The sequence below is a fragment of the Octodon degus genome, unplaced genomic scaffold, assembly GCF_000260255.1.
Source record: "Octodon degus isolate 3935 unplaced genomic scaffold, OctDeg1.0 scaffold00008, whole genome shotgun sequence".
In the NCBI taxonomy this organism is placed as follows: Eukaryota; Metazoa; Chordata; class Mammalia; order Rodentia; family Octodontidae; genus Octodon; species Octodon degus.
In genome coordinates, this window is record NW_004524584.1 from 18,117,863 (window position 1) to 18,140,749 (window position 22,887).

The 22,887-nt window shown below is 48.6% G+C and overlaps 1 protein-coding gene across 1 annotated transcript; it reads left to right on the top strand.

The window, feature by feature from the left end:
• The first annotated feature begins 8,025 nt into the window (after positions 1 to 8,025).
• On the top strand, positions 8,026 to 22,651 carry Ahrr (aryl-hydrocarbon receptor repressor). The gene is made up of 7 exons (XM_023706567.1): positions 8,026 to 8,115; positions 14,619 to 14,748; positions 15,957 to 16,090; positions 16,925 to 17,124; positions 20,523 to 20,584; positions 20,846 to 20,984; positions 21,570 to 22,651. The coding sequence occupies exons 1-7, from the start codon at positions 8,065 to 8,067 to the stop codon at positions 22,528 to 22,530; spliced, it is 1,677 nt and encodes a 558-aa protein (XP_023562335.1). The 5' UTR covers positions 8,026 to 8,064; the 3' UTR covers positions 22,531 to 22,651.
• Positions 22,652 to 22,887: the final 236 nt, after the last annotated feature.

Genomic DNA, 22,887 nt, shown 5'->3' on the forward strand with positions numbered 1-22,887 from the left:
CTGCGGAGTGGTGGTGGGGTGTCCCAAGGGGGTGGAAGAGGGTCTCACCCATGCTGTGCCTGGGCTGGGACCAGTAGTAGGTCCCACCGGCGCAGAGTAGCCGGAAGCTCTCCTACGCACTCACCAGGCCTGGGGTAGGACTGGGTCTGGGCAGCATTTCTTCATATACCTTTTGACCACTTGTATCTCTTCTAAACATACCCAAATATTCATGTAATAATTTAAAGTACTACTATGTTTACAAATTTGAAATCTTAGTGCCTAAGCATGTGGAAAGAAATGAATCTGCTTCTCCTCAATTAGTGAGAGCACCAATGTGAAAACCATGCAAGTTATTGTGTTTAAATGTGTTCACATCATTTGTGTATATTCTTTAAAATTGATAGTATTAAATATTAATAATTTTTAATTTTAAAGTTAAAGTATGTGCTATGAAGCATTTCTAATTTTAAAGTATTTAAATTGAATCAAAACACTTTCTTTTTTTAATATATTCAGTACAGGGTCTACAGGGTCTCACTACATAGATTGGACTTGTAGTGATCCTCCTGTTATTCAGTCTCCTGAGTGCTAGGATTACAGGCCACGCCCAGCCTCAATCGTTGTCTCAGCGTGCCCCGGGGGCGGGCCAGCATGGCACACTGGGGATTGAATCCTGGTCACTGCATCTGCTTAAGCAGGCACTTTAGTCAGCTGAGCTATCTGGCTGGCCCTAAAACAGTTTCTTTATTTTGACCTTTAGTCTTGATTTGTAGTCACTAAAATAATGACTACTGTTTTACTATTCTTAGTAGGCTATCATTTATGAGGGTATCACAAAGCCTAAAATGTAATTTTTTTGAGGTTAATCTTTAACTTAGTTTGCGTTTGGCTAGTATATATTTTGTGTAGTTATGTTCTTTGATTTGCTTCCATGTTTTTTAAGGAGTACTTGAAAGGTTTGCCTTTTCTCTTTCTCATTACTTAATATCTCTTTTATAGAACCCAAATAATTTATTCATTAATATGAACTGTTGGTATTGTGTGACTCAGAAGATCTTGGGTTTTAACATTTCTAGCATAAGTTAACTATAATATAATGTACTGATGCCATTTAATTGTATCCTTAATTAGAAACACTGATGTTTTAAATGTTTTTCTTAGTTTTCAAAATCCTGGTGTTATTTTTAAGAAGTATAACTGCATCATATAAATTCTCTTTACATCATGTGTGGAAGAAACTGCTTAGAAATGCAGGAGTAACTGTAGGGAGAAACATTCTGATGAGTGATAAGTCATAGAGCTACTCAAATGAATCACATGAGGGTGGTCAAATAAAGTAGATCAGCCCACCAGGCACTGCACAGAAAACGGTTAAGATTGACAGGAGACACATTAGATGTCGTGAAAAGAGATATTGTACTGAATGCCGTCTCTCAGGAAAGAATAAATTGTTGGAAATAAATAATCAAACATATCTTTTCAGATCACTTACACATTTTAAATCTGATCATTATTTTTTCAACTGTTGCATTGTGTTCCTTGTATATTCTAAATATTAATTTCTTAACAGATTTAGTTTGCAAACATTTTCTCCCATCCTGTAGTTCTTACTATGCTTTGTTGTTGTTGTTGATGATGATGATGATGATGATGATGATGATGATGATTTTTATGTATTTTATACAGGGTCTCATTATGCAGCTTGGACTCATAGTGATCCGCCTGTTTCAGCCTCCTCAGTGCTGGGATTACAGGCATGTGCCACCACACCCTGTCTTGGTGGCTGGCTCAGGTGTGCCCAGGGAGGGAACTGAGTGGCATGTGGTGTCAGGGATCGAACCCAGGTCCTTGGGCTTGCCTAGGCAGGTGCGCTTAGTCCACTGAGCTATCTCCATGGCCTATATTGATTATTATTATTATTTTTTTAACATTTATTTAGTGTGTGTGTGTGTGTGTGTGTGTGTGTGTGGCCAGCTCAGCCCACCAGGGGGCGCGGCTGGCTGGCATGTGGTGCTGGAGGATCGAACCGTGGTCCCTGTGCTTTGCCAAGCTTGTTCCAAGTAGGTGCTTTAGACCACTGAGCCATCTCTCCAGCCCTATATTGATTATTGTTACATTGATTATTATTACTACATTTTGTTGCCTGTGCTTCAAGGAGAAGTCTTAGTTCGATATAATACCATTTTTCTATTTTTACTTTGTTACCAGTGTCTATAAGTATTCTAAAAAGCGCCCCTGAAAAGGAAGAAAACAATCATGTTAAAACAAAAGAATTATGGTATCTCTATGTGGCAAACTGCTACTAAGCCATTTTAGATGTTTTATTTATTTATTTATTTATTTATTTATTTTTCAGTACTGGAGGTCGAACTCAGGACCTTGTGCTTGCCAGGCAGGCATTATACCACTGAGCTGTAATTTTAACAAAAATATTATTATACATAAAATTTACCAAGAGCGGACTTTCCAGGCCATAGAGTGAACATGAATTTACTTGTACAAGGAGCTACAACCAGTTGCCTGTATGACTGGTGTTTTATTCCTATCAGCTGTGTTTCTTGTATCCTTGGTGCTCTGTGCTGCAGGCTGTGGCTGAGGTCACCTTGGTATGTGACAAGTGATATCTTCATGTTGCTTTAGTTGACATTCTCTGATGACTAGTGTTAGGGTTTATTTCTAGACGTCCCCCCAAAACTTTGTGCACTCATAGGTGGGGCTTTTGAAGGATGACTGGATTATGGGGTGCTATAGCTAAATGTGATGTCAGAAAGTGAGGCCTGGTCTGAAGGGGAGGCTCCCTGGGGCTGTGACCTGGAGGGTGGATCACCCTTCCTTCCTTCCTTCCTTCCTTCCTTCCTTCCTTCCTTCCTTCCTTCCTTCTCTGCTTCCTGGCAGCCCTGAGGTGGGCAGCTTTTCTGTGCCCAGCCCCTTCCATTGTGACAGTTCTTCCTGGCGCTGGCCAACCGTGTAAGGCCTGAGGATCCTAACACAGGATGTTGAGTATTTTGTGCCAGCAATGAGGAGAGTGACTAAGACAACCAGTGATGCTCGTGTATTTTCACGTGTATTCCAGGGATTACTCTTTCTTCTTTTGTAAAAAAAAAAAAAAAAGCTTATAAATATTTTGTCCAAAAAAAATCAGATTGTTCATCTTTTTATTGTTCACATTTTTATTGTTTATGAAAGTTCTTTGTACAGTAGATAATAGGTAATGTCCTTTGTGTGCTATGATTATTTTTTCCCAGCCTGTGGCTCATCTCCATTTTTTACTGGTGTCTCTTAATAAAGTCTGATTTATCAAGTTTTTTTCTTCGAGGTTGGTGTTTTCTATCCTGTTCAAAGCTGCCTTCTGTGGGCTGGTAAGATAACTCAGCGATCTAAAGCGCCTGCTTAGGCAAGCTTAGGCAAGCACAGGGACTGCAGTTTCCTAGAACCACATGCTGTGCCGGCCCCGCCCCCAGGATGGGCTGAGCTGGCCACAAAAACAAACAAACAAACAAACAAACAAACAAAAACAGAAAGAAAGGAAAGAAAGAAAAGCAAGCTGCCTTCCTCATGCTCATGAAAATGGTTTCCTATGTCATTTTATGAGCTCTGTGCTTCTGGGCTAATGTCTGGGCTTATTATGTGTCTCACATTGATGTGTGTGTGTATGTAGGTGTGAGTGTGTGTGTAAGGAGACAGCAATTGGGGCTTGCTTTCCCACACAGATGGTCAGCTGTCCAAGCCAATCCCACTGATGTTCCCTCCCCAGTGGGTGGACCTGGAGCTCGGCTGACCCCATGCTCGCTGTCCTCATGGCCATGGCTCTGCGGACAGGCATGAGCTGAGTCAGCCCAGGTTCTACGGACAGGCATGAGCAGAGCCAGCCCAGGATCCACCGCTCTGCTCTTCTAGCCTATTGTTTAGCCAGGCCAAGTTTTCTCTGTTTCCAGTCTGTTTCTATGTTAAGAAAATGAACACTGTGCTTGTGCTTGGGTCGAGTGGTGCCTTCTGGTTAATTTGGAGAGCAGCACCAGTGTGGGCAGTCTGCACCCAGAGTGTGGGGCACCCTGGGCTCATGGGACCGCTGCATTGTTCCATAACTTCCTATAGGCAGGCCTCACATGCACATTATGACACTTAAACTAGGTATTTTGTGTTTGCTGATCCGGGTTAGGAGTTCTTTTTGTGGGAAGGTTCTGGTTAGAAATCCAGTTTGTTTAATAGATAGTAGACAGGGCTGGGGGTGCAACTCTGACATAGACTACTTTCCTGGTGTGGTGAAGGTCCTGGATTCACTCCGCAGCACCACGAAAAGTAGATATTATAAATTTAGATTTTTCTAGTTAATAAGTTTTATGCGTTTCAAGGAATTTTTCCATTTTACTTAAATTGTTTAATTTACTGAGTATCGTTCTTAATATCTTCTTATTATATCTTTAAAATTCATAGGCTCTGTAAATTCCTGCTTTCAATCATTTGTATTTTCCTGAGGAAGCTTCTTCTTCTTCTCCTTCTCCTTCTCCTTCTCCTTCTTCTTCTTCTTCTTCTTTTTTTTTCAGAACCAGGGATTGAGCTCAGGCCCTTGAGCTTGCCAGGGAAGCGTTTATTCCACTGAGCCATCTCCCCGGCTCCCATTGAGGAAGCTTCTTGAGGCTTATCACTTTTTCTTTTTGTAGTACTGGAGGTTGAACTGGGGCCTTCACACTGGGCTATATCCTCAGTCATTTTATTATTTTTTGAGAAAATATCTTCCTAAGTCACTAAGCTGCCCAGGCTAGACTCAAAGTTTAAATTCTTCTGCCTCAGCCTCTGACAGTACTAGGATTACAGATATGTACCACCAGATCCACTGGTTTATCACTTTTTAATAAAAATTATAAAGAACCAAAGTCTGGTTTTATTGATCATCTCTATTGTTTGCTCTGTATCAGTGTATGTTTATTAGAGAAACAGATCTAACACAAGATATATAAATACAGAAGAATTTACAGAATTGGCTTACAGTGACCACCCACAGAGTCGGATGAAGAAGAGAGCAGAAAATCCATTTATACCCTGGAGACCAAAGGATTCAGTCTAAGCTCTGAAGCTTGCTACAGTGTCCTGTATGAATCTCTAACAGGAGGCCGATGGATCTGCAATGGAAGGCTGAAAAGTCTACAACAGAAGGCTGCTGAAAGATCTGAGGATGAAGCCAAGAGACTGCACTAGAAGCCAGGAGATGGTGTCCAAGATGAAGGTGAAGACTGGAGCACCTCTGAAGAAAGAGAAGTCGATCTGTCCTTCCTCATTTCTCCTTTATACCAGCCAGGTGACAAGCCACCTTAGGGTGAAACTTGCACTGCCTACAGTGTGGAATTGCTGACAGCTTTTACTCAAGTCCACACAATCAGTCAACCATCTCATGCTCTAACCCGTGCCTCTTCATGGACTTTTTTCACTTTTATTTGCTCTTGCACTAGCACTAGATTCAGTTATGTCCTCTTTCCATATACTTTTCTTCTTCCGTATCATTCTGTGCTCATTGGGATCTGGTGCTGTCACCTGCTCATCTGAGACTCCAAGATTGTTGTGCTTTTTGTGTTTCTGTGGTGATGAGGGCTGGAGTTTGGACAACTTCACTTGTTCTTGCTGTTCACTGTTTTTTCAGAGTGATTAAAGGGGCAGGGTTTTGGTGGAGCCTGACCATAGGCTGCCTCCAGGTCTTCTGGCTGTTAGAAATTGATATGTATAAGGGTCGGTAGGGAAACTCACACATGACACCTACAAACAGCTACAGGAGAAACTGGAGTCACGATGATTGTATGAAATATTTTCCAATCTCAAAAGTAATCAAGGAAGTGAAAACTTTAATGGTAAAATAGTTTATCACTTAACAAATTACTAAATGGTGGCAGGAGGGAGATGAGAGGGTAGGGGGCAGTAAAAATGACCACACACACGCACCAGTTCTCAAAGATGGATGAATTTGTTACATATTGTAAACATATACTCGTAAAATGAAGCAAACTGGTGAAGATTTTTTTTAAAGGGAGGGGAAGTATCTAGCGTGTGAAGAATTTCAGAAATGACTGCTGTGGTGCCGATTGCCGCTGCTCGTGCAGGTCACAGTCTCTGAACACTTCAAGGGTACAAACTGAAACATGGATGCTGCTGTGCAACTGGCCCTCTCCCCCCAGCTTCCCTACATCCTGGTGAAGTCTCAGCTTACTGGGGACTCCTGTAGTAAGTCCCCCCCGTTTCCTGCGTGGGGTTATGGCACACAGTGAAAAGAAGGGGCAAGAGACAAACAGCAATGCAACAGGGATCTGGGATGGCCAGTTGTTCACGGGGAACACAAGGGCCGTGAGGCAGACAGACCCTTGGCATTTATTGATCACATGTACATTGAGGAAAACAGGGAGGAGATTATTGGATAAGTCAGAGGGCAGTGGTGGCTTTATGTTGAAAAGGATCTTATGCTGATGAGGATTACTTCCAGTGACTCTGAGTGTGGGCGGTGCTCTTCAACTAATGAGGGGCTTATGTTGATGAAGACAGTGGGGAGAGATGGCAGGTTAATAGGAGGTTTGTCCTTCCCCCCAGGTGAAACCTTTTTTATTTTACTTTTCTGTGCTCAGGGAACCAGGATGTCTTCAGGTCATGTGATCGTGGAGCATCATAGCATCATGGGACCAGGTGCACGTGGAGTTATGTTTCCACATACCACAGCCGCCCCCACGCAGGACACTAGGCCTTGGACACGCGCTAGTCACAATTTAATTATGAAGTGATTTTCCCTCCCAAATTATATAGAATGGCTTTCTCCACCAGGTGATTTGAAATTGAATGAGGTGCTCTTTTATTATGATGGCAGTGACACAAAGGTGCATAGGTAGGGGGTGATTGGAGAGACACACAGGACATACAGGAGGTAGCTAGAGATGGCACTAGACAAATGACAGAAGGGAGAGATGATGGGGAGGTGGAGGGCAGACCGCGTGTCGAGGGGGCCCTAGTGTCTCATGCATCTTCACTGGTGGTGGTTCTGGGAAGCCACCGCACTGGGAGAGTTTGATGTTCAAATAAAGGAAGGCTGGCTGTAAGTCAAGTATGATGGAGCTACCTGCTTGGGACAATCCTACGAGAATTATGGCTATAACTGAGATTTAATAATCATAAAAATATTGTGAACATACTCTAATAAATTTTAAATCAAGGTGAAATGAATGCATTTCTAGAAAATAGTTGGTGTAAGAAACAATTTTCAAACTTGGATATCATCATTAAATAAGTTGATTAACATTAAAACCCTTTTCTAGCCATCATCTTCCCCAACAGTGCCCACACCAGATGATATTCTGGTTTGGGTTCATTTCTGAGTGAAATGAAACCAACTTGGAAAGAACATGTCTTCCTCATGCTAACTAAGTAGAACAAGAAGAGAAGAGTGAGAATCCAATTTCAGAGGATTGTTACTTGACCCAAAAATTAGGGAAGCTTAGTCAGCGTTATCTCAGAAACGAGGACTCCCTGGTGAGGACTGCAAGAACATAACAATCACAATCACTTTGGTTCAGCCCTTAAAATGCAAGAAGGGTCCATCAGCAGAAAAGTTATCAGTTGGAGGCTAAGGAAAGACTAGCTGACTGTTTCAGTAGGTATGGAAAATGTACTTGATCAAGTTCAGTATTTTTCTTGATAAAAACTTCTAGAACATTCGAAAAGTATTCCAAGATAGTGTGCAGAAGGAGGATGTGGGAGATGAGGATAGTGTGGGAAGGACACAGAGCATGAAGCGGAAGTGTCCTGTCTTCCTTTGTGTTTGGTACTTCAGTATGCCATTGTTTTGATATTTTGTGGCATAAAGCATGCATCTAAAGAAAGAGGAGCTAAGTCTGTGGCTTCACAAGCTATGGCCACCTTCAGGTTGCCTGTTGGTGGAAGGCACTGAGAAGTGAGCAGGGTGCACTGCATGAGCGTGGAGAGTGAAACGGGAGTGGCAGAAAATGTACACAGAAACCTTGCATCCCCTTTTTCCTCACGGGCAAGACAACTCAGTTTTCTTCTTTCTTCCAGTCTCTCAATGGCTTCGCTCTGGTTGTGAGTGCAGAAGGGATGATATTTTATGCATCAGCAACAATCGTGGACTATCTGGGCTTCCACCAGGTAAATGAAATCAAGTTGAGTTTTTACTCTGTTAAATGCTGATCTGTTACTTTTGCAAAGGTTTGTTGTCTTGAAGGTTTAAGAAATATCTAAAACAAAGCTTTCCACATCACTGAGCTTGCTCTGTCTATGGTAGCCCAGCTCCTAGTGTTTTGGGGAGGCACAACGGCGTTGCCCCCGCCCCCCAGCAAGATGGCTCTGTCCTTGGCATTTCACTCAGAGCCATCACAGCACAGTATCCAACTACAGACACTTGGCACATTTGGGACACAGTTTGTTCCAGAAGTGCCCTTGCTGATGTGCAGAAAATTCATGTGGGATGCCAGCAGGCCAAACCAGGTTAGATAGTTTGGGGCTTTGGGGCCAAGAGCTGACACTGAAGCTCATCAAATGTGGGGATCTTGGAAGGATGACTCCCCCCAGAAAAGTACAAGAAGACTTTCATCCAAGGCCCAGAAAAGAACAAGGGAACATTTTTCTGCTTGGCCTCTGGAAGGAAAAAGAAGTCTCTGGTAGGAAATAGAGAGGTGGCATATAGAATCCAATGCTGCACAATAAGGGAGGAAGAGAAGGCTCCCTAGTTTGGACAGAGGAACCCAGAACCCAGGCCTTAGGCTGCACCAGGGTCACTGTTACTAGCAGGTCTACTCTGAAGCTGACCTTGCAATCCAGAAATCCCACAGGGGAAGCCGTGGGCCACAAGCAGAAGCCAGCAGACAGAATAACAGGTTTAGCTTCTCCTAGCAGAGTTCAAAACGACACCACACTCTGAAAGAAGCTCAGAAAAGAAATAAATGTAATTGAAATAGTATAAGCTGGTATAAAGAAAGGACAGTATATAATGAAAAAAGAACTAATAGAACTTTGGAAAATAAAGAAGGTGGGATATTAGGATTGGTTTAGAATACAGTTATCTTACAGTTTAAAGAATCTGTGAATAAGGATACAGATTTAGTAGTAAGGGTAAAGAGAGCCCCAAAGGAACAGCAGGCATGCAAGGGGCCCATCCTGGGGACTCTCAAGTCTGTGTGTCACACTCTGGAGGGTGCAGTTGAGGCTGTGGCTCTGTGTGGTAGAGGTCACCAAGGTATCCTCCGGGCTGGACAGGACTCCCTCTCTGGGGAGCTCAGCAGGGCTTCTGAGAAGCAGCTCCAGGGTGCCCGCATCCACAGCATAGCAGACACTAGAGGGATACTGCTGGGTCCCAGGAGCAGGAGCCTGCCTCGGTGCCCCAGCTGCTACCAGCAGAGGGCAGATGCTCCAGGAGCCGGGATAGGCACACAGCAGGGGAAGTGCGGGGCAGCAAGGCAATGTGTAGAGTGATTAAAACCAAAACCTTGTGTTTGGGCAGAAAGCCAAGGGTGCACTGCCAAAGGCAGTGGAAGCCAAGAGCTGAGGGTGTAGGTCTCTGACACGTTGTTAAAATCTGCCCGAGGCCAGCAGAGTGTTTTATCTAATTTCCAAGAGAACTACAGTTTTGAATAGTTTTCCAGAACTGAAATAGCTGTGGCAGTTTCTTATATTTACCATCCTGTCACCTGAGCCCGTGCTGAGTCCCTACAGGCCCCAGCGACTCCTTACCCTGATGCACAGCTTTCCTGTCCTCCTGACTCGGGAGCTGTGCGCAGTGTTGCCTGCTCACCCTCCACTGTGCCCCAGCAGCCTCTGCTCCAGGCCTCTAGACACAGCTAGCACCAGGCCTCGATCAGCCTGTGCTGGTGGTGTGGAAGGTCAGAGGGGACAGCTGTGTGCAGGAAGCGTGAATGCTGGCCATTAACCCAAGCCCCAGGGTTGCCCCAGCAGCTGCTCTGTTGGGATTGCAGGGGGCGGCAGGCTTGGCATTGCCAACTCTGCAATCACTGCACTGCACCATGCCTCAATTCCTATGTCCACACAGCGTGCTGTGCACTGTCTGCCTCCCTAACTGCTGCTGGGGCCTCCTGGGGAGGAAGAGCTCTTGGTGCCTGGGAAAGGTGCCCCCCACCTCACAGGGAGGGCTGCAGCATTCCTCTAGCCACTCTCGATGACCCGACACTTCAAGTCTGCTCCTCAGGGGAGCCTTGCATGGTAGCACTGTGTCCCTCACCCCTGAGACAGTACCTATCCTGGAGTCCTGCATGGGCATCTGTGGACTTCACTTTTACCATGGAGAGTAGAGAAAAGCAGAGCAGCACTTTGCTGAGGTTCAGTGCCTCCCTTGCTGTGGGGTCCAGGTGCCTGTGACAGTGCAGAGCTTGGGGACATGACTCAGTGGCATAAGTGGGCTCCCGCGTGGAAGGCACTGGTCGCAGACTCAGTGGCTACATGTGCATGGCCTGCGCTCGGCACACTCAGTTACACTCACTTTCTGCTCCAGGCTGCTGCGTGGCTTAGGATCTTCTCACAGGCAGAGCTGCTTCCTTTGGCCAGAACTGGTGGCTGCACCACAGAGTCTGGCTCAGGACAGAGGCAGGTGCTGTGTGTAGCGGCTGTAGCTGTGGGTCAGGTACTCAGTAGATCTTCTGTTTTCTTGGAGCTTGGTTATTTCACCCTAAGTGTTAGAAGTTAAAAAGTTTTGCCTTTATTATAGAGATTTTTTTTTCAAATGTCATTAAATCAGGGCTTGCCTCAATTTTATGCAAACATTTCATGAAAGAGTTATAGCAGCTTCGTGCTCTTATGAACTTCTCCTGCTGGACACTTTGCGGAAAGCTGGGAGCCAGTTCCTTACCCTGGCAGCTTGGGCATGCTGTCCATGCTGTCTTTGCATCAGCGTGCCAGGGGCACCCAGGGGTGTTTTAGCCACCTTGACACTCAGGAAGCCGCTTGTGCCCTCACAGTCCCCGTGGCAGCTGTCCCTGAGTGAACCAGCTTAGCGATCTGAGCAGATGTGACCCTGCAGCTGTGAGAATAGATGGGTGCATACTTTGTACGGAGGTCAAAATGATGCTGGAATGCTCCACTGTTTAAACCAGGAATGCTTTCATTCTGAGATCCACAAATGGTGGTTCACAGCTGAAGTGAATACTGAATTCACTCGATCAAAGTGGAGTTCAGGCTGCCGGCCATCCTGCCACTCCGCCTCTCCATCGCACCTCCTGTCCTACCTGCTTACTCCTTCTGACATCCCTTTGTGAAACTAAGACATCGAGAAGGACGTGGGACAGCCAGCAGGCCACACCAGGCGCTGAAACACAGATCTTTGTCTCCTCAACCTCAGACTTCCACATTTTACCCTGTCTCCAAGTTCGCCTCAGAAATGGGTTTTCTGGTCTTGCCATGCCCACTGCCAGATCCATACCTCCCTGTCTCTTTCATAACTAATGAGGATGTATGGACAGGCGTGCGGCCAGGTTCTGAGTACAGGAAGGAGCCTCATTCATCAGAGAAGGCAGAGTGCAGAGGCTGTTTGATTTACCCACACCCTCTGAGAACATCACGCCACAACAGGAGAGCTGAGTCCCCCAGAGTCAGCCTTCACAGCCATGGTCTAGGCTCCAACCCCCAGGATCCTGTGGGCCTTCAGCCCATGGCCATGCCGTGGATCTCCAGAGCTGTGGGTCACCTACACGCACTGTGGAGAGAGCGGCACAAGCCACAGTGCCAGCCTCCTGCCTCACTCAAGCATCACACCCGTGCCACTTAGGGCTTACCACATGTTCCCTAAGTCAAAACATGGGGGAAAAACTTCCCAAACTGGATTAAAACCCCAAATTCCAAGGAACAAACCCACCAAATGACATACAGTACCCACACATGCACAAAAGCATTATTTAAAAAAAATTAATCCCAATTCAGACACACCAAGAGATGTTCTGTATTTGTGAACTGGGAACCTCAATATCACTATAAAGATGTCAATTTTTTCCAAATCGAATTGTGAATTAAATTATAACAAAAGCTGACAACTTTCTGGTCGGCACGGACATATTAATTCTAAAGTTTCCATGGAAGTGCAGAGGCTGAGAAGACGAGTCTGGAAGAGTAAGAAAGGGCAGCCAGTGGTGATGTTTGGGCCTTGTGCTGCTACCAGAGCCACAGCTTCCTGAGACTTGGGGCTCAAGGCTGGACAAACTGGCAGCAGCCATCTAGAGCCCCTGGGCTGGACTGCTGGCCAATACCCAGCAAATGCCGCTGGGAAAACTGAGTCCAAATGAGACCAAGGAATCTTGTCTCCTACCTTACACCATACTAGAGTAACTATTGGACACATGAAAGAAGTTTCTAGAAGATGGCAGGGTAAGTTCTAATACCTGTGAGGAAAGATATCTTAAGCATGAGTGGGACTGTACAGATTCTGAGGAAGGTGGGCAGGCAGCTGGGCAGTGGGAGATGTCCTCAGCAGAGTGCAGACAAGAACACATCAGTGGGCAGTTCAGTGGGATCCATGAGGATGATAATCCGATATCAGGTACACAGTACACACACACACACACACACACACACACACACACACACACGCACACCCCAAGACCAATAAATACATGAATGGCCCTCATTCTCATGACAGGCCAATTAAAGCCACAGTGAGACGCCACTGCACATCCATTGAGAGGCTGAAATGCCAAGTGGCGGTGTGCACAAGGCGCAATAGGGATGCTACCGTGGCAGGCCTAGCCCCTGCGCCACTCTGCAGATGAATGACTAACGCGGCAGCCACTCAGTTGTGTCCAGGCACCGCAGCTGTGGAATGCCCCATGGTAGACAGCCACACCCACTAGGCAGAGGATGATTACTGCTGCCGCGCATCAGCCAGTCTCATGGCTGTGACGTTGGGTGGGACAGACACCTGGTAGCGTACCAGCCTTTGGTGGGGGGCCTGGCTTGCCTTCAGTGTAGCATCCTGTGTCCTGATTGGTGGTCCTATCCTGGTAGAAAGCAAGTGATGTTTAGAGCACAGCTTCTGTGTCCTGCTTTAGTCATAGAAGTTCATTAAGCAGCCGGGTGAGCAAGCGTCCGCTTCTGCCTTGGGGCCTCTGCCCCTTGGCTCCACAGCCGAGCCAGAGCCCTGACCTGGCCAGCGCTGACTAAGGACAGTAGTTACCCAGCCTCCCTCTGCCTCTCCTCTGGGCTCCCTCTTGACTCTTCTTTTTAAGAGAACTGTCTTATTTTTCTCATTGCTGAGATAGAATATCCAGGACCCAAGGATAAAAAGATGAAAGGTTTATGTAGTTCACAGTTTGTAGAGGTTTCAGTACAAAGTCAGCTGGCTCCAAGGCAGGGAGGGACAGCAGAGGGGTATCACAGAGAAGAAACAGTCTATAGCAGGCAGAAGACAGCAAAGCAGAAAGTAGCAAATAGCAGTAGAAGCAGCCTTTATATTCTATCCAGAGTATAAGCCTATTGATTAGGGCCACCGACACCCAGAGTGGGCACCTTAACCCCAGTATCATACACTCTAGATCTAGCCAGCTTCACCCCGCCCCCTCCATGGCTGCTTTGGGGGAACATCTAGATACAAAACCATCACAGGAACTTTCCTTAGAGCAAAGGTGCCAGGCGATGAAGTGCAAGTCTTTACTATGGCTGCATCCCTTTGCCTCCTCCTGAGGTACATATTGGTTATCATTGTGGGACCTCATGGGGCTTGTCCAGGAACACTCTGGGAAAGATGGTGGATCTCATCCACCCTGGTGAGTATACTCATTACATTCTTATTAAAAGGGAAGCTTTTTTTGAGGTTGTAATTGGTAAGGGACTTTGCCTCCAGCCAGAAAGACTCTTTGAGCTCCTATAAGGTTCCAGTCAAGAAGTGTTTAAACTTCAACAGAGGTGGGCATATTCTGAAGGAGGCTAGCCCCACAGTGCTCCAGTAGTCCCTGGCAAGTGTGGACAGGTTCTGAGTACAGGAAGGAGCCTCATTCATCAGAGAAGGCAGAGTGCAGAGGAGACTTGCATGGGATGTTTTGATTTACCCACACCCTCTGAGAACATCGTGCCACAACAGGAGAGCTGAGTCCCCCAGAGTCAGCCTTCACAGCCATGGTCTAGGCTCCAACCCCCAGACCAGTTAAGGGCCCCATGCTGGTGGAGATGAGTATCACCTCAGGCCCGGTCTGCCCTGAGGAGATGGAAGGACAAAGAACTAGTTAGAGGCCTGTGAGCAAGGAGGTCCCCAAGGCATCTCAGACTCAGGCAGGTTGAGCCTGGTTCCAGGCAACAGGAAGTGACAGGCGACATGAGACATGCAGTGGGGAAACACACAAATGCCACATAGTGGACACACAGTGGCCAATATGCATGTGCCCAGACATCTTATCTCTGAGTCTCCTCCTCCCCCTGCCCCCATTCAGCCTGGGTTGAACTCGAAGCTGCCAAGGACTACTGGGATGCATTTGACACTGGGCTGGGGAAGTCCAGGGTGATGTGTCTTCACCAGCTGGTGGTGGCCTCAAGACCTTTCCCATGGGACTCTCCACAGGCATGACTTGCTTTTGATGGATGTGGGAATGCTGTAGCTTATAATTGCTGGAATGGGTATGCAGATTCAGGGTGAGGCTGAAACAACTGTTTCAATATTGTAGACCGATGTAATGCACCAGAACATTTATGACTACATCCACGTAGACGACCGCCAGGACTTTGGCCGGCAGCTCCACTGGGCCATGGATCCCCCACAGGCGAGGTGTGGGCAGCATCCCTACACGGAGACAGGTGGGTCAGTGCATCTCAAGCTCCATGGAGCCCTGGATACCCAGGCTGTCCTTTGCCATCCACATAGGCTTCTACATTGGAGTTTGCTTGCTCCAGAGCTGACCGCCGTCACAGGCCATACGATCCTACAGCTGGTCCATCCCGTGGTGCTTCGCGCACCTCCCCCATGTATCAGTCAGTCCTCTATCACTGTAATAAATACCCAACATAATCTGCTTGTGAAGAGGAAAAGAATAATTTTGGCTCACAGTTTTGGTTGTTTTAGTCCATGGCTTCTAGGACTCTGGTGGGATGGAAGGACCTTGTAGTACAAAATCGCTGACCTCGTGGCTAGGGTGTGCAGACAGAAAGCAGAAGGGGTGGAGTTTGTGATTCTCTTCTGGTTCCCTTTGAGGTCTGACCCCAGGATCTGAGACATCTCATGAGCTTTTCAAGTCTCTGTTGCCTCCCAGAAGTACTGTGTCAGGGCCTCAGGGCCTAGGATCAAGCCCTTAGCACAGTGACCTTGGGGGATAAGCATGTGCTTGAGGCCCAGGCTCTGGCCCTTTGCTAGAGCTCTGGCACTTGGATCTTGGTGTCTGAGCTCTCTCCTATCTGCTAGGAAGGCTCTCTGCTAATCGAGATGTATCCAAGAATCTTGACAGATGGTGCCCTTATGCATACCTCCCCAGGGAGCTGCTTCCCCTCCAAGCTTGTGTTTGTCCCAAGTTTAACATGTGTTAAGCTTCTGATAGGCAAGAGGTGTGGGTGAGCTTAGAGGGGCCAGACAGGTCCCTGCCAGGGAGACAGCATCAGCCTGGGAGGTCTTACACACAGGGACATTCTCTGGCATTTCCATATACATTCACGAGCCCTGCATAACTCATGGAAACGTTTCCACCACGTCCAGCTCATGGAGCTGCATGATTTATGAGTGAACTGAATGCAAAGTCCAGGCCACAGGTGCCTGCATCCTTATCATTTCGTGAATGTCAAACAAGCCAAACTGAAAATCCATGCCTTTAAGGGAGGGGGGCAGTGGAGGCAAAATGCACTAGAACAACGTGGCAGGTGGGGCTGTGCACTGCCGTGACCTGTGCAGCTCGGTGGTGTGTTGTGCACCTTGCATGAACCGCGACACATCCCACTAGCTTACTGATGTCTTTGTGATTCTCTCTCTGTCACGGCCTCTGCCTCATTGCCTTGCCCCTGCACTGCCTTGGCAGCAGACGACACGGTCTTGGGGAGGCTCCTCAGGGCCCAGGAAGGGGGCATGGGTTCGCCCCCCGAGTACTCAGCCTTTCTGACTCGTTGCTTCATCTGCCGTGTACGCTGCCTGCTGGACAGCACCTCTGGCTTTCTGGTAAGTAAGGGGAGTCCTATATGGGACTTGGCCCAGCCACAAGGCTGCCAGCATCAGGTGCCCTGTGCTCTGGGGTGAGGGCAACCCTGCGCCTAAGCCCCACCTGTACAAGCTGCCAGCACAAGGCCTGGCAACCCCCAAGCTAATGAGGGTGGTGAGTGAGTGGAAATGGGAGACCGCTGCAGGCCAAGGAGGCGAGCTAGATGAAACAATTAAAACTGACACGCGCATCCTGCAGAGCACCCTCTTCCAGGAAGTAGAGTATGGGCCGCACTCATGCCTGGGCAGAGCCTTGTGCCACCCATGGCCCCCACTGTTAGGACTGCAGAAATTTCGACATTTGATTGATATTAGGTTTGAAACTAGCCACAGCATGAATATTTATGCTAAAATCCGGCAAATACTGCCAACCTGGGATGTTTTTCCCCTGAAGAACTGGATGTTAATATCCCTAGCACACCACTGCTTTGAGCTCCCCTGTATGAGGTGTGTGGCTCATGCTCAGTCAGGGCTTACAAGTGTTTTGTTCCCTCAATAAACCCATAGAAAGAGGGCTTGGGAGGTGAGTGGGAAGCCAGGGGGATGGGGATGGAGGAAGAAAGGGAAGGATGAATGCATGGTCAGTGGGTATAAGGTGGAAGCTGGCTGGGTGGTCCTGAGGCCATGCTGACAGGCTGGGGTGCCGAGTGAGGCTGGTATCCCCTGAGCGCTCAGGACAAGCACCCTCTCAGCATATCTGCTCCTACAGCGGGTCACCTCACACCCCGAATTCTGCATCCTCCCTGAGTCTCCAGTTCACTCCAAGAATACAGCTTTCTGTCTTTAAAATGCTAGACAATGCAGTTTCAAGGAAAACTACGATTCTTACTGGGACAGAGGAAGAAGGCGCCATCGGGAACAGTCCTGCCCCCACGGCTCTCGCTGTTCTGCACTGTGGTGCCGGTCCTCCTGCCCTCCACAGCAGACATGAAAATGAAGAGCACATATCTGAGGGTGAAGCACAGGGCAGACATGGCAGCCATGACAGACACAAGGTGAGTAGGAACTGACTGCACCTAGTGCACCAGGAGCCTTTGGGCTGGCATCCCTAGCCACCTCCTTGCCTCCTTGGGGTCGAGAGGCAGCTGCAGCTTGTTGGGCTGTTTCAAGAGGTGGGTACTCAGCCTGCTGCCCCCCAGCATGTCTGTGCCTCCCTAGGACAGGACTTCCATGCCCACCCACACCCATCCTTGCTCTGAGGCCCCTGTTAGAAGTTGGGACCCCATATGTCCCAGTGGGCTCCCTCCTGACCCAGGCTGAGTGACAATCAGTGGACCAGCCTTGGCCTTGGTCTCGGTCCCTCAGTCCGCACTTCCTCCTGGAGAGGTCTGTCTGTCTGGCCCAAGCACCTGTCTGCAGTTTCCCACTTCATAGGTTGTACAGATGGGGAACAGGGAAGAAGCCCTGGTTCACCAATAACTCAGTGAACTAAGCTGGGTTTGAACCTGCTGCGGCCCAGGCACAACTGGCCAAGGTTGCACAGACCCCTGAGACAGGAGATGCAGTCCAGACACGGCATTCAGAGGGGTGCCTAGCAGACTCCCTGTACTGCTGACCCAAATCCTGTAACTCCTGCCCTTCTTTCCCTGGCCGCACTACTGCTCTGATCATGATTTCCGGATATTTCTCAATCTGGATGACTTTACAGGAATATTTGCAACAGATCAGCAATGCTGTCTGCATGCAGGAGTCTCCTCCTTTGTTTCAGGCACTCTACCTTTAGCAACACGGTCACTGGCAGCAGACTGGCTCTGTTTCCTTAAGCTGTGGGTCTGTTAGACCTGTCTGTTCTGGTCTTTACTTTGGCTTTTGATTCCACCTGTACCCCTTAACTCTTTTCTAACATTAAGTTTCATTTATCAGATTCAAACCCGGGTCAGCCCTGACTGCCTGGCATGGCTCCCCTCCCTCTACACAGTCTGCTTGGACCTGCTTGTCTCTGTCCTCTGTGGAAGCTGTCGCTTACCCTATGTGTCCTAGGTACCAGGCCTGTCACACACCTGTTGCCCACCTGCCTCTGCTACGGGAGTGCCCCTGCAACGCTGGAGGTTCCCCTGGAGGGTGTGAGCCCACCCCCTCCATCATCACAGCCCACTCCCACCTTCTCTAAGCTCCCATGAGGTACTCCTCTGTGGTTCCACACTCCTGACTCTCTTGGTCCTGGTTCCTGCACATGCTCAGCCCCTCTGCCAGGTCGGCACTGGAGCCTGCCCTTGCCATCTTGCCCTGCGCAGGGTGGATGGAGCTGGCCTCTGGCTCAGAATGTTGAGAAGAGCAGGCTATGAGATATTCTAAAATCAAATTCATGTTTTTAAAGACAACATACAGAACACAAAAGGAAAAACAACACCAAGGGAAGAAGATACAAGGATAAGTAAGTGGTGAGGCCAATTCCAGAGCCTCACGCCTGCCATCCATGCAGAGCTCCTGTTGGGGCCAGGGGGTGGGACTCTGCAGCTGCCAGCTGAGTCCTGCCCAGTGCCCTGGATGCTCTGCACTTTTACTAGCTAATTTTTCAGTTTTTAAGCTAATTTGGCTGTTTCTGTCCAAGGCACAGTGGGCCTTCTGTTTTCTGTATGTTTTTCCTACCTTAAAATCAAACTGAGGGGAGTTCAAAATAGCCTTCTCCAGCTGGGCCCAGGTAGGAAGTGCTGCTGGCTGCCCTGGGACCCAGATGGGCACCGGGCAGGTCGCTGGTCCCTGACTGCTCTTCCTGCACTGGATGCTGGCCCTGCCTGCCCAGGGCTTGGGAGGCACTGGGCAGGTGAGGAGAACAGGCGTAAGGAGGGCAGAGAATATGGAGTCCACTTCACTCCGGGACTGGGAACACCACTTGCTCTGAACTGAGGTTAAAGCTGATCTCCAGCATGTTCCCCATGGTTGGCCATTTGCCCAAGTATAGCAACACTGGGTCAGGTTAGAGGTAACAGCTCTTACAGGAGGGACCATGCAGTGATTGGGGAGGGGACATACAGTGAGTGGTTGTAGGAAGCATATTGTCGCTCACAGCTGTCCCTGTTGGTTTTGTCACAGGCCACTGCTCCTCTTTACTCTAACCTGTTGCACGCTTTTCCTACTTGCTAAAATTTCTTTCTAAACCCAATTCAAGGGACTGGGGACGTAGTTCAGTAGTGCAGCACCTGCCTCTCAAGCACAAGGCCCTGGATTCTATTCCTGATACCAAAAAAGAAAAAATCTCCTCCCCCCAAAACTCCAAATCGGTACTCGTCACAATTTTGTGACTACCCACAGACACATACATGGTGTAAATAAGATTTCATTGCATCTCCTCAGCAGAGGCCTCTGATCTCCCTGCAGAGAACCCCACCCATGGAAAGGTCCACCAGCTGGACAGGGATTGAACCCCAACTCTGCACCCCTAGCAAGGTAGCACCAGGCAAGCCACCTTTTAGTTCTTAAGATATAAAGTAGAAGCCCTAAGGATGATTCAAGATTATAAACCATGGAATACACGAACACTTCCAAATGCTTTGTCCGTCATGGTGACTTTCTAGCCACAATTAGACTTTCTTTGGCTGTCCAAGAAAATAAATGAGTTCTAAACACCACCTTATTTGCATAATGCATTAATATCCCTTAGTTTTGCAGACTGATCAGGCCCATAATCTCCAGAATGAGTGGATGGTGAAGGCTTTAATCAATGAGTCAAGTGGTACAATTTTAGGGCTCTAGGAGGATCAAAACCCTCTAATAGAATTTGAATTCTCTGGGAGCTAAGACCAAGATCTTCTCTAGGCAGCCTGTACTTATTTAGTTAGCAAAACAAAGGAGGGGAATACTGAAGAAAGGTGGGAATCTTTTAGGGACTTCTCTAAGTAAGACATACGTTCATTTAGGAGAACTGTGTTATTTCCAAGAAGGTCTCTGCCAGAAGTGAGCTGCCTGAGGCTACTGTTTTTATCTAATTGAGTCTGGAGCCAGGTGTCCTTAGCTGTGGCCTTGTCTTGTCTTTTAATTCATTGGCCACTACAGGCCTCAGTCAATTGGGGCCAGTGACTCACAGAGGCTCGCTTACTATGAGTCTGCGGCCCATCTCCAGGCCAGGGGCCTAGGCCTTGGACAAACTCATAAGCAAACATGAAAAGCCAGTTGGTTAACAGTAAATCCTGCTCAGAACTGCTTCATGGTGGTCTCCATCATATGCGCATCTACATTCTGAAGCAAATTCTTTTGCATTTTTATTGGCCCACAGAACGACATGATTTGAGGATTTTCAGGAATCTGTAACTAAGAGACTTTGCAAGCTCTAAAGACTTGAAAGATGTGAGCTACTATTTCTATCGTTGCCTCTCAGGCATACAGGCCAGCAGTGCCGGCCATCATCAGTTCCTCCCACGAGTTATTTCTCTTCTTTATGATCTCTTCTTTACAGGGCAAAACCGACCATCAGTCTGTGTGAATCAGAACTTCCTGGAAAACCCAGCTTCTTAGCAGGTACTGTTCAGAGTTCCAAATCTCATTTTTTTCTAAATGGATAAAATGGGCTTTTCCCCCTGGAGACCTCTCCCCTGTCCCCTTTCCCCATACTCTGCAAAAATCCTGAGCATTCCAAGGAAATGCCATGTGGGAGGTCACAGGGTATGTCCCAAGGGAACAGCACCTGTTCCTGTCACCCAGGTCCTCTTTAAGTCAAGAACAAACAGCATGATTCCTTCCTTCACATAGTGACTGCTTTCTCCCCTAAAACCCTCACAGGAAGGAACAGTAGTGAAAATGGCATCTCAGCGTTTAGGGCGCAAACAGAAGCTGGCCACTGGGCCCGGGTTCCAGCCAGAGCCCGGTGCCCCTGCCTCAGGAGTACGGACCTCATCTCGGATTCCAAGGGGGCCACAGGGTAAGTGGTGCCACCCTCTCCACGCCTTGTTGGAGTCATCATAGGCCACTGTGAGGATAAGGGCCTGGATTCCTATCAATGCTCCGCTGCTGTCCCAGCCCGGAGAGCATCCATAGTTTCTCTGTCACTCCCGCAGGCCACTTGCTTGCCCTGCCTCAAGCTGTGCTAGCCCTGTTGTGACCAGCTGGTGTCCCTCAGAGACTAGACGATCCATGTCATCCTACTCAGTGTCTCCTATCACAGAGGAGCCAACTTGATGCACACAGTGTTGTGTTGGTCTGCATTTCGGAGTGATACCCGCCACGTTCCCCAACATTCACTGTGATCTATGTGGCTGAGGCCTGCCTGAGAGGCGACCACTTCCTGCAACCCACTGCCCTCTGCTCCCCACCAGACCCTGGGTAAAGGGGTGAGAGGAGTGAGTTATATTGAGAGGCAGTTCTGCACTGCCTCTAAGGCTGCCAGAAGCTGAAAGGGACATCGAGTCTTGGGCCTGGTTCACAGCTATCCAGCAGATTGAGCCAGTGTTGCCCTTGCTCTGTACTATGTCTCAGTCCCTCTGTCTTATGTCCATCTTCCCTACAGGGACAGGGAAGAAACAGATCAGGACAGGATGCTGAGTGGCTCCACGGGAGGCAGGACACGGAAGGAGGCACATGTGTACAATTGCCACCCAGAGATGCCAGTGCCTGGGAAGTACCCAAACTGGATGACAGAAAAGAGTGTACAGGATGGTGGCACCAAACTGAAGCTACTGCCAGGCAAGAATGAGCCCCTCTCCATGTGCACCGCTTCCCTGGGCTCCTGCATGCCCCACCCAGGCACTGAGGGCACGTTCAGTGCCAGCAGCCTAGCTACCTTCAGAAATCCTCCAGGCCATGTTCCCAGCTCCTACTGTGGCCGGATGAGCAGAGCGTGGCGGGACATCTATCAGGGTCAGGTGCCCCCACCTACCTGTGGCGCCGGAATGCAGTGCTTCACCCCTGGGGGCTACTGCACAGAGGATGCCAAGCTTCCTGGCCTGCCAATGCCCCCGGGAACCTCGTGCAATCCTATGCTGCCACTGGAGGTACCAATCAAGATGGAAAATGACTCTGGGTCGGAGGACACAGTAGAAGGCTGCACCCCTAGCCAAGTATGGCTGGGAGCCAGTGACGTTGCCAAGAGACATCTGGTCACTTTCCCCACCAGGATGCACCTGAAAGCAGAGCCAGACTGTGGGCACCAGGTTTATAACCAGTCCCTCAGCCTGGGCATGCTGGCAGCCCACCCTCAGAGCAGGGTCACTGCTGGGCCCTGCCGGGAACTGGGCCCGTTCTACCCTGCGCACAGCTCCTGTTTGGAGCTAGGCCCAAGGCGCCACCTTTGCACCGTGGGCCGCAGTGAGTGCAGGGCAACGGAGATCACACCCATGGTCAAGCGTGAACCCCTAGACTCACCCCCATGGGCCGCAACTGGCCAGGGTGCTGTGCCTGGGGTCTTCCCCAAAAGTGCTTCTGCCTTGCGGGTTCCTCCCAGAGCCCCCGAGGCTCCTTTTCTGCTGTAGAGCTGTTGCCACACCTTCCTGGAGACCATCAGCATGCACACGCAGACCTGCTGTGGCTGTGCTCCCAGCCCCTGGATGAGGGGGGACATGATCTAGGGATATCCTTTGCAGAATTTCAGGAGTATAGCCAGTGACTGACCCACATGGGGCACAGGCAGGGGTGCATTCTGAACTTTAGGCCATGAAAGTTCTTACGTACAGCCTATTCAAGTAGGACAGTGATTCTTTGACGAATTAAAATGTTTAAGGAAGCAGCCAACAGCATCCAGTACCCCAGGCAGCAAGCCCAGTCCAGAGGACTCCCAGACTTCTCAGCTCTCTGCTGCCCCCTACCTGCACCACGTGGCAGCCAAGGGA